This window comes from Miscanthus floridulus, chromosome 15 (assembly GCF_019320115.1).
Source record: "Miscanthus floridulus cultivar M001 chromosome 15, ASM1932011v1, whole genome shotgun sequence".
NCBI classification, from domain to species: Eukaryota; Viridiplantae; Streptophyta; class Magnoliopsida; order Poales; family Poaceae; genus Miscanthus; species Miscanthus floridulus.
The window spans coordinates 19844309-19856464 of NC_089594.1; the positions used below are offsets into that span (position 1 = coordinate 19844309).

Consider the following 12156-nt stretch of genomic DNA (forward strand, 5'->3'; position numbering starts at 1 on the left):
TGATATGCTTAGGAAGACCACAAATGGAGTTAGCATATTAGCAAGGTGATGTGTTCACCACAAACTAGTGCTAAAGCCATTTGGGTGCCTAAGCACTTGTTGACTAACTCAAAAGGACCCAACAAAAGTTGGGTACCAAAGTGTGCTTAGGTTAATGATGTAGGTACTTGGTGATGAGATGAAGGCCTCGTTGTGGTTGAGCAAGCAATTTGACAATACTCACTCAATCTATCAACCAATTCTTATCATAATCCCTTATATGGTTGACCCGAAGATAATTCAATGAACATATCATATATTTCATCCTCACCATTGGTAACAAGTACCTAAACCTTTTAGGATAGCCACTTTGTTCGTTTCGTGTTCTATAGCTCACAAATAGGTACATTTGTGAAATAATGAAAGTGGCTAATTAGATTCAATTAAAAATAATTTTACTTTGCCATATGATGCTTTTAACGGCTCTCTAGTAAACCAATTCATTTGTTAAGGTGCAAGTTTACAATAAATACTAGAGCTAAACGAAGAATTACAAGCAGTGAATTAATTGGTTCTGTCCTGAACCTATCGGATGTGTCCGGTATTGCTATCGGATGTGTCCGGTATGGCCAGAGACAGAAAGAAAGTGTTTCTGTTCTGTGTATTCCGGACATGTCTGGTATACCTACCGGACGTGTCCGGTATTACAACAACCAGAACACAATTTGAATTACAACTGAGTCTTTGATCCGTATATTTTCATATATCCTTAACTTACTCAGAAGCTTATGATTTATCAAAACTAAGTGGATTGTGAGCTTATCTTGAACTCAATTGTAAATATGGCAATTTTATTAGGTTTATGGTCAAAATGGAAAATTGGCTCTCATTTTCTTAATAGAATAAAGTGCTTGTTGAAAGTCATTCAAATTACATGAGGCACTTATTTAGGGGGAGCTAAATTTCTATTTTGCACCATTGTGGACTAACAAATTTATCTAACATTCTCTGTAGTTCTATGGATGAAAATGTATCTAGTATGATTATTTGGCATTTGAGGTCAACATAAAGATCATCATGCTATTTATCTTCTTAGTGGTATTCTTGTGGGCTCAAGGCAAAGGTATGTGTTTACATACATACATTGTAAGTGCATCTAAGGCCCTTTATATGTTAGAATGTGCATTTGTGTAACACAGGAGAGATATTTTTCAAAACCCATAACTAGCATGTGTAGGTGATGTGAATTTGAAAAACTATTTGAATCTTGGTCTTTGTGATCTAGCCTTGTCATATGATGATTATAGCTCTCCTTGATTGTTTGATTGGCTAATCACACATGGCACGGCTTTCTTAAGTCCACAATCTACTATGTCTCTCTCTATCTCTCTCAAGTAAGCAAAATCTTGTATATCCAAATATTTGGAAAAGAGAAAATCTTTTTTATGGCATTGGATAAGAAAAATGATGATACTCGGTTTGGATCAAGATTATATACCTTTTTGGACTGAGAAATAATAGAAAAGGGGATTGGAAGAGAGAAAACATTTTTTGGAATTATTTGGGCCAACCCGCGTATACCGGACATGTCCGGTATGAGCGGGACTATAAAACCGAGCGTACCCCTTCGGCCCAGACAGGCTTGTCTCCTTCCAACCAACCCAGGCGCCGACTTCTTCCTCACCTAGGGCGACCGAGGACTTCACCAAGAAAAAGGAGAGAGGGAGATTGCATTGGAGAAGGCTTGCATCAAGGTTGAAAGCGCGGGGATTTGGATTTCACATCGCCTTCTCATCTCTCCTCTCAAGGTACCCTAATCACGGACCTCATCCGATCTACATGGTCAATGCATGATTTTGAAATTCCTTCGGTAAATATGATGCATTGGTGATATAGAAGCAATGCCCAAAGTTTGGAATTGATCCGTGATGGTTTGAATCAAGGAACCCTAGTTAGAGTTGCTAGGCGCCCATATCGGACGTGTTCGGTATGCTACCAGACGTGTCCAGTATGGCCCAGCAGAGCAGCTCCTCTTCTTCCTTTTGATTCAATCCATATTTGAATTGTATGTTAGGCTTAGCTTCTTTTGTATCTTCGTTTTGCAAACCTATTGACAGTTGTGTGTCAAAGATGGATGTAAAACCATGGATCAAAGATTCTATGTCTAAATTGCAATTCGAGATTAAATTTTGGGCATGTATCTGAAATTTCTTGAAAATCTTTGGATACAGGACAGTAGCCATGAGTGGACGATAGGAGCCAAGGTCCAAGCACAGGCATGATCCCGCACTTAAAAAGTACAAGAAAGCGAGACAAGAAATGCATCCTGGATTCAAGCCGACCAGCAGGAGGACTACCTAGGTTGCCTCTAGTGTAGCAGCTCAGTATGCAGAGGGATCAAGGAGCTCTTCTTCTGACACTAACACTGATGAGTTCAGAGTGGAGTCTAGAGAAGAAAGAAAAAGGAAGAGCACTGACAGAGGATCAGATGGTGATAGCTCTGATGAGGAGCAGGAGATTGAGGAGGAGTCAGTTCCTCTAGTTCAGCACCAGCCTGGTCAGGGTATGCATTATGGTCTCCTTGAGACACGTTTGCCCAATGTGCCCTCTTATGTTCCTAGAGTTGACTACAGGGGAATGGGTATGACCAGGAAAGCTAGAGATGAGCGAAGGGTTGATCCAAGGGGCTTACCTAAGGTTCAGTATGATCACCGCTTCTAGACAGCTTTTCACCTTGACTTCTACTCTAGTGTGATTCTCACCAGGAACCCAGTTATTGCCAGGTCTTAGTGGATTGACTGGCAGTACATTAGAGAGTTGCAGAAGGCCTCAGTTGATCATGCCATTGCTATTTGCCAGCGCACTGGGGTTTATGAGATCATGGAGTTCTAGCATGACTGGAACACAGAGGTAGTAGCTCAGTTCTATGCTACTCTGCTCGTTGAGGAGGATGAGAGGCGGATGCACTGGATGCTTGAGGGCCAGTGGTACAGTGTTGATTATGATGTTTTCACCGCTCACCTTAGCTTTTCAGAGGATGACCTCCAGAGAGACAGGATTCACACCGAGCAGGTGTTACCCCCTGAGCAGCTTGCCTATATGTATCCACTAGGAGGTGAGAGAGGAGCAGTGGGGAAGGTTCTAGGTCTTCACCCTACCTACAGATACCTGGATAGGATGTTCTAGAAGACTATTGACTGCAAGGGTGGAGACAAGGGCAACATTGCAGATTATTCCAGGAACCTACTCCACAGGATGGCACCTGATGCTCGGCCCTTCAGCATGTTTGACTTTATTTGGTCCGAGATTAGGAGTGTGGGAGAGAGGCCCCTCAAGGGCTGTGGTTTTGCTCCCTATATCATGTATATGATTGAGCAGGTGACAGGGCACATGTTCAAGTATGATAAGATTCACAAAGCCCTAAAGATTGTTGCAGATCTACCTGAGACAGGGTTACCTCTAGTAGGACTAGGAGGAGTAGCAGCAGCACCAGAGGCAGATGCACCTGAGAGTGGTGCACCAGCAGGAGCTTCACCTCCACCACATGCTCCTTCACGTTCTACTTCACGCCATGGCAGTCCTACCTCGCCTATCCGCAGGCTTTTCAGCTCCTTATTTGGGATGTGCAGAGACATCCAGACCAGGCAGCAGAAGGAGAGGGAGGCTAGGAAGAAGGATACTCGGACTTTGAAGCAAATTGCTTCTAGGCTTGAGCTTGAGCCTCCTAGGTCTCCAGTATCAGATGAGACAGCTAGTGAGCCTGAGACTGAGGAGCAGCAGCAGGCCAGATACGACAGAGAGTATGCTGAGTTCCTTCAGAGACAGTAGCAGCAGGCACCTGAGCACCCTGACACTCTACCACTTTAGGCTCGAGTGCCTACTCATTCTCAGCCATGTCCCAGCAAAGCAGACGACTATGCTATAGACTGGTGGAGTGACCTCACTGGTGGTGGTGGCTACTACGGCTCTGGTGGCTATGACCCGTCTGGTGCGGGTGGTTCTCGTCCAGCCGGTGTTACACGCTCAGATGACGAGGATGCTGGTAGAGATGATGATGATGATGAGTGATCTCAGCTTTTAGTGATAGCTTGTAGCCCCTTTGTCCTTAGTATGTCATTGTTGGACCTTTGTGGTGATAGATGACAAAGGGGGAGAGAGACTGATTAAAGCTTTAGCATAGTTTCATTTGCTTATCTTTGTACCTGAAGATATGTACTGCAGGCTGTAGTTTCTTGTTTTTGAGCTTCATTGATGTATCTTGGATTTGAGATAGATTGTATCATGTGGGAGATGAGACTTACTTATGCTTTATCTATGTATCTCTTGAGACATGATCTTTATTTATATATTAGTGGCTTGTGGACTTGAGAAAATGTGTAATGAGTGCTATTTGTGAATTACATGTGTTATATTTATTTTCATAAGGACTATGCATGCTAGAATGAAAATATTTGATGTGATGCCTTTATATTTATTCTTGTGTGATATATCTTGTCATATGCATCATGGTTTCACTTTGTCACACACACATGCACCCCACGGATGCAATGATTTAGGGGGAGTCTCCTATATGTTTTAGTATGTTCAATTGACATTTGAGGTCATTTTGTGAATTCTAATCATAAGCACATATTAAGGGGGAGCCTCTCATAAATCATTGAACCCAAAAGTTTAAATGTTTATATCATTTTGTAAGCTTTAATCAAGTTGTCATCAATCACCAAAAAGGGGGAGATTGAAAGTGCATCTAGCCCTTTAGTGGGTTTTGGATGATTCAATGACAATGTGATTAAAGGACTAACCCGTTTGCTAAGTGTGGACAGGTAATAGGTTATCTCACAGGTACTTAATGAAAGCCAAAATGATGTGTTGTTGTGTAAATAATCTAGTTCAAGCACAAGACAACAATGCAAATAGAATTCATGCAAAGGCTTATTTATTGTGGGATTTCCATGTTCTATGTGAAAGCAAGCTTGTAAGAATTAATTAATGAGACATAAGGGATTGCAAATGGATTGGTCTCATATTTGAAGCTTGCTAAATTGGAATGAAAAAGATAACAATACATGAATGGATGATTCAACACAAGATGTGACTTGATGGCTTGAGATGGTGAAGATAGCAAGGAAAGGCTTCGAGGTACTAAGCAAGGGTGAAGGGCAAGCAACGGCTTGGCGGCCGAAGAACCTAGTTAGGGTGAAGAAGGAAGTACTTGCATTTAGTTGAGGTACTAATCAAGCTATGATGGCCACATTTATGTGGACGATCAAATCACTATTGGAGTGTTTGATGGAAGTGACTTGATACATTTTGGAGTTATTCATATTTGATGAATGGAATCAAGTCACGTGCTCAAGATGGCTATGCTCAAGTGAAAAGATCATTATCAACATGATAGCACCCCTATTTGATGAAGATTGAAAGAGACGGCATCAATTCAAAATAGATCAACTCAAGTGGTATAAATTCATTTTTCCTTTTATCTTGAGTTTAATAGGTATGCCGTACTATTAAGAGGGATGCATGATGTTGATAGATAATGTTTCATAAGTGCTCAAGCCAACCCATGTGAGTTTTGAGTATTTGAGCGACAAAAGAGCTAACTTTATTTTTGCTGGTCTGGATGTGTCCAGTATTCACCTAGCAGTGGTAAAATTATTGTTGTCGGGTTGGTTCGTTGGGGGTTCCGACGTAAGTCGGGAATTCCGACGTAAGGGAGTCCCGGCAATGGTTGGGAGTTCCGATGTCTCGCACTTTAACTGTCTTGGAGGGTTCAGTGTTCTGGTCATACCGGACGTGTCCGGTATTCATACCGGACGTGTCCGGTATTCATGACCAGAGGCCAACGGCTAGTTTTCAAAAGTCTTGAGGGTCGGGAGTTCCGGCATGCGTCGGGAGTTCCGACACCTCACTAACTTTAACTCAGTTATATGGTTTTCAAATTTGCTGAGGGTCGGGAGATCCGACGTGAGTCGGGAGTTCCGACGGTCGAAAGTCCCGGCATTCATCAGGAGTTTCGATGCCTCACAACATCACTGTAACTTAGTTACCATTGGCGCAGTGTAAGTAATACCGAACGTGTCCGGTATACATACCGGTCCGGTATGGCAACGGCTAGAAAACGGCTACTTTTTCAAGGGGGCTATAAATACCCCCAAGCCTCCACCTTTGGAGGCTGTTGATTCTGCTGACACACACACACGTTTTTGAGCCTTGCCAACTCTCCCAACACTCTCTTAGTGAGTGTTTGATCAAATTTGCCAAATCAAATTGTGGGTTGAGTGAAATTCAAAAAGAGAGCAATCCAACCACTTGAGCACTTGTGCATATTGTCAATCTCGTGATTCGCATTTGTTACTCTTGGACTCTTCGGTCCTAGACGGTTAGGCGTCGCCGGAGAGCACCCGAGAGATTGTGGTGTGCCTCGGAAAGTTTGTAACGGTCGATTCCGCCACCTCGGAATCATCTAGTGGAAGGAGGAAAAGGAGTTGGAAAAGACTCCGGCTAGAGTGACCTTCGTGGTACCCTCTAGGGCTGACCTTCGCTGGGTCGCCCGCAGCCCCCTCAACGGAGAGTAGGACTCGAACGAGTCCGAACTTCGGTAAAACAAATTTCGTGTCTCAATTCGCATTTCATTTGATATTTGTGTAGCTCCAGCTCTTGTGCAGGTTCTCTGTGTATATTGATATCTCTAGTAGGTACCTGCAGTTTGGTTTGAAGATAGAAATCGAAAGGAGCAAGTTCGGGGTTGTTCTGCAGAAACCGTGCATACCGGACACGTCCGGTATTAGAGCTCTATGCTGAAAATATTTATTTTCAGTTCTAACTTTGTGTTGCAGGGTTGTAGCTTCTAGATATATTCTTTTATACCTTGTACACTGTGTGGCTAACTTGTGAGGGGTGGTATTACTCTTATTTGGAGTTTCCATTTTGGAAACTCCCTTTGCTAATTGTTTCCACATTTAAAGGTGTTAATTTTCAGAAACACCTATTCACCCCCCTCTAGGCGGCATCCTAGGTCCTTTCACAAATATATGTGGAAAAAGATAAGATAGGGCATTGTAGAATTTGATTAATCATCACAAGTAGATTTTGCTATGGTATGCACAAAGAACCCATAAGGAACATCTATGTAGGGATCACACCTGCACAAGATATATCCAAACTAGACATTCATGTCTTTGGCATGCCTATGGAAAACAAACCACTTCAGGTCCCCACCACTCCTTCCCCTGGCGTGTTCTATGCCTCACCATCTTAGCTTGTCCTATCACCGAACCTCTAAGTTGCCAAGTTGCTCATTCCCCCTTTTTCGTGGTTGGAAAGTTTTGGCATCACCATTTACGTCAATAAAAGCAAAAACAATCAAACAAAATGTGTCAATTCTAACTGTCATGACTCTTTTCTGGGTGTTTTCATGGCAGTGACCTAGGAGAGGAACATATTTCAGTTGCTGAGATTATATCTAATTAAATCACAACAGGAATAACAGCTTTTGAATCTTGCAATTGATCTATTGGTTACCTAATGTGCATGCTTGAGAGGGTCGCGAGCAGGGATAGAGCTAGGACCGCCACTGGGAGTTGTGGCACTATTTCAACCCCGAGAATGCCAGCTAACTTTATTAAGTAACGGCTCGAACTCATGCCATCAACAAAGGCTCACCACCCTCCCAAGCATATCTCCATTTGCATAGCACTCTTCATTGCTCTTTCTTGGCTCCACCCCTAGTCACGAGCAGCAAGCCATTCACATTTGTCCTTGGTGAGAAGTTAGTCAAATAGAAACAAATGTGGTGACAGCATGATCGATATTAGGATAGAGTTGCATGGGTGGAAGGCTCGACTGCTCGAGAGATCAGCAGCTTATTGACGTTAGTAATAGTTCCAAAGTAGACATGAGCTAGATCATCATGAATCTAGTGATGTTCGTTGCAAAAAAAAATGAATCTAGTGATGTTTTAGGGTAAAATAGGATAAGTATGAATTCGCGAGAGAAAGTATAATATGATCGAAAATTTAAATGTATATATGAGGGCCAAAGGATATTAATTTGTAAGAGAACTTGGACGGTAATTTTATTGATGAACGGAGCTCATCAACGGCCTTTTCGCTGGTTGGTTTCTGGGCTGGTTTGGGCTGGCTGGTGCTGGTTTGTTGTGAGAGAAAAACACTGTTGGCTGGCTGGTTTGGGCTGGCTGAAACCAACAAACGAACAGGGTGCAAAACTCAAAAGGAAACTAAAGGTTAATTGGCCTCATTAAAAAATTGTACAACCATGAGATATTAGTGAGAGAGAGAGAGAGAGAGAGAGAGAGAGAGAGAGAGAGAGAGAGAGAGAGAGAGAGAGGACGATAGCTTTAAACCAGCGAATTAGTCAATATTCAATAATAGCTATGTAAGTTCAGACTTCATACCGATGGATGCAGTGGAGGTAGATGGAGAGAGGAAATTACAATAAAATAAACAAAGTTATTTAAAAAATATTTTTGAGTAAAAAATAAATTGATGAAAAAGACATATACCCATATTATTTACATGGGCCACCTTACTAGTTTATCGCCTAAAGCAGAGATGATTTGTCTCATCGATCTTGTCTTTGTCAATTCGTCAAATATATATAAATTCCAGCATATAGTAGTATACACAAAACTTCCTACAAATAAGGAACGGGGGGGTGATCCTTTGCTAGGCCTATGTGATCTTCAAACCCAACCACCCTTCGTTGCCTGATGATGGTGATCATTGGTGCACGCCCCTCCGTCGTCACACGATCAGACAAGAACCTCTACCCAAAAGCAGACTGTAATGAATAGCTTCATGAGAAACCCTGCTCTTTCCGGTTGTGACAACAACACAATACCAGCCAAAGTTGTGGCCACACTGGCCACTGGCCACCCTCTTCTTTTCTTTTTCCTTTTGTCTTTCCCCCTATCTTCACATGCACCTTAATTATTCCACGTTTCGCCTGAATTTGTTGTTTTGTTCGGGCGATGTGTGGTCCATCTATCGTTCTTCAAGATCCATGCTTTGAGTTGAGTGCTTTAGTACGAAAACAGGTGCAGATCGTTGGATGCTACGTGTCACCTGAAACTAGCCATATTTTAGACACCTGAAATATAGCAGGTCCTAATTATTCGGCTCCGAGACCACGTTAATTACATCTCACGCATCAACATGAAGGATAACCAATGCAAATGTAATGTTCACTCCAACCACATATGCATGGATCTCTTTTCCCACCAGACTCATACATATACGCTTCATCCACCTCCAAAAAAGTCACACATCTTATTTTTCGATGAGCTAGCCAATGAGAATGAAAAAAATAGTATTATCAAGGCCCATTTCAGCTTGCTGAATCTTGGCTGAAACTAGCTGAAAACACTGTTCTCGCTAAAATATTGCGAGAGAAAAACATTGTTCCAGCTGAAAAAAGAAGTCAAACAAGTCAAACGGGGCCATGTGTAGTTTTAAATACATTTATTAAAAAATATATTGCATGATTAATTTAATAATATTTATTTAGCATCATATATATTAGTATATATAAATTGTATATATTTGGTTAAATTTGGGATTCGTTGTGACTTTTAAAAAGTGAAAACGTGGGACGGGCGAGTATGTATATATATTATCGTCTCACGTTGTGATGTACCACTAGTCCACTACCACATCACATTAATTACTGATCGACAAATGCTACGTGCAGCTGGCCTGTTTGCTCCGGCCGCCGCCGCGCCGTCATCAGCTATGGCGCCGGTCAACACTGCTTCTAGTGGTGGCAGCGACGAAGCGAGGTACCCGCTGAACGCGGAGTCGTACCGCCTGCTGTGCAAGATCGGGAGCGGCGTGAGCGCGGTGGTGTACAAGGCCGTGTGCCTGCCACTGGGCTCGTCGGCGGTGGTGGCCATCAAGGCGATCGACCTGGAGCGGTCGCGCGTCGACCTCGACGGCGTGCGGCGGGAAGCGAAGGCCATGGCGCTGCTATCCCACCGCAACGTGCTCCGCGCGCACTGCTCCTTCACCGTGGGGAGCCACCTGTGGGTGGTGATGCCCTTCATGGGCGCCGGCTCGCTGCACTCCATCCTGCGCCACGGGTTCCCCGGCGGCCTGCCGGAGCCGTGCGTGGCCGTCGTGCTCGCGGAGACGCTCCGCGCGCTGTGCTACCTCCACGGGCAGGGCCGCATCCACCGCGACATCAAGGCGGGCAACATCATTGTGGACTCGGACGGCGCCGTCAAGCTCGCCGACTTCGGCGTGTCGGCGTCCATCTACGAGACCATGCACGCGTCGGCGTCGGCGGCGACGGCGGCGGCGCTGGGGCTCGGCTCGTCGGCGTCGTGCTGCTTCAACGACGTGGCGGGGACGCCGTACTGGATGGCCCCCGAGGTGATCCACTCACACGTCGGGTACGGCATCAAGGCCGACATCTGGTCGTTCGGCATCACGGCGCTGGAGCTCGCGCACGGCCGCCCGCCGCTCTCGCACCTGCCGCCGTCCAAGTCGATGCTGATGAGGATCACCAGCCGCCTCCGCCTCGAGGAGACCGCCGCCGTGAGTAGCAAGAGCAACAAGTTCTCCAGGGCGTTCAAGGACATGGTGTCCGCGTGCCTCTGCCAGGAGCCGGCCAAGCGGCCGTCGGCGGAGAAGCTCCTCCGCCACCCGTTCTTCAAGGCCTGCGACCGCCGCTCCAGGGCCTTCCTAGTCCGCAACGTCCTCGCCGTCGTCCCGAGCATCGAGGAGCGGTGCAGCAAAGACGACGACGACGCGGGTAGTGATCTCTGCGGGTGTGTCGGTTCCAGCGGCGGCGCACGCTGCGTGTCGCCGTGCCGCCGCCACGCCGACGACGTCGTCGTCGTCAAGAACCGACGGATCAGCGGCTGGAACTTCAACGAGGACAACCTGGAGTTTGATCCGACGACCGAGGACCCGGCGGTGAAGAAGAGGTGCGTCCCGTTTGAGAACCCGGTGGAGCTGGACGACAGTGACTCCTCCACCGGGGATGGAGATACACGGTCGTCGCCGCAGCCGCCGCATGGGGATGACGCCGATCGCGATCACGGGAAGGCGGCGGAGGCGGTAGGGTTTAAGCAGCGCCAGCAAGTGGTGACTCGGCAGCTGATGGCCGTCCTGGAGAGCCTGGAGAAGCAAAGGGACATGGTGACGCACGTGTTGCAACGCACCGCTGGCCGCTTCGATGACGTCGTCGACAGCGGCAATGGTGGCGCCTGTGGCGTGACGGCTCCAAGGGAGGAGAGGGAAGAGATGCTGCTTGGGTACGTCCGGCAGCTGGAGCACACGGTGGAAGACCTGAGGAAGGAGGTCGAGGAGGAGATGGCCTGGAACGCCCGGTTGGAGAAGATGCTGCGAGAGAGGGTTGTCATTAGCGACGATGAGAAGAAGATAAACTCATCTCATACGTCAGCTGGAGATGGGAGCAGTTGATGCTGTTCCGGTTCCGCTTGTTCATCAAGGTCAAGTGTATTTCACGGCATCACTCCCGCCATTCTAAATTGTAAAAATTCTAGACTAGATATATAGTAAACTATACATCTAATCATATGTTATGTCCAGATATATTATTATCTTATAGTTACACGACACAGGCGATTTAGGATACGAGCATCGAGTGCCGCGGCAGGGTTTACGTTATCCATGGACTTTGCGGGAACGGTGCTTATTAGGGATTTGATGGCTCAGAAGGCCGTTGTGAGGTCCATGGCTTAGCTCGCGGGCGTCGGCCAGGGCAGAGTTGTAGCTCGCATCCATGGACGAAATTATGAATAGGAGAATTCGTTTATAGGATAGAAACAAGGGGAAAGAAGAACTTTAAGGCCCCTTTAAAATGCAGGAATTTCACAGGACTCTGCAACATGACTCATCGTACAAGGTGTTTACAAATGCCTTCAAAAGTGGTCAAAATCTCCTCAAACTTTTTGAGGCGTTTTTTGAGAACGCCAGATATAACATGGACCCAAAAGGTCTTTTGAGGTGCTTTTCCAGAATGCCTTTTAATATCAACATATATAGGTATTTTCTGGCTGCCTAGAATACTTCCTGAGGCGCTCTGGAATTTGCCTCTATAACTTCTTAGAGACAATCTGTACAAGGCCTTCAAACATTGATGGAGGTGTTATTAGAAATGACTCCAAAACCAGGTTATCCATGCAGGATT

The 12156-nt window shown here is 45.5% G+C and overlaps 1 protein-coding gene across 1 annotated transcript; it reads left to right on the plus strand.

Annotated features, from left to right (window-relative positions):
• Nucleotides 1-9649: 9649 nt before the first annotated feature.
• Nucleotides 9650-11541, plus strand: LOC136506490 (serine/threonine-protein kinase BLUS1-like). Its single transcript, XM_066501413.1, has one exon. It carries the CDS (start codon nucleotides 9678-9680, stop codon nucleotides 11424-11426), a length of 1749 nt encoding a protein of 582 aa, XP_066357510.1. The 5' UTR covers nucleotides 9650-9677; the 3' UTR covers nucleotides 11427-11541.
• The last annotated feature ends 615 nt before the right edge of the window (nucleotides 11542-12156 follow it).

Coding starts and splice junctions, on each gene's coding strand:
- LOC136506490 (XM_066501413.1), top strand. CDS start 9,678: ATGCTACGTGCAGCTGGCCTGTTTGCTCCGGCCGCCGCCGCGCCGTCA.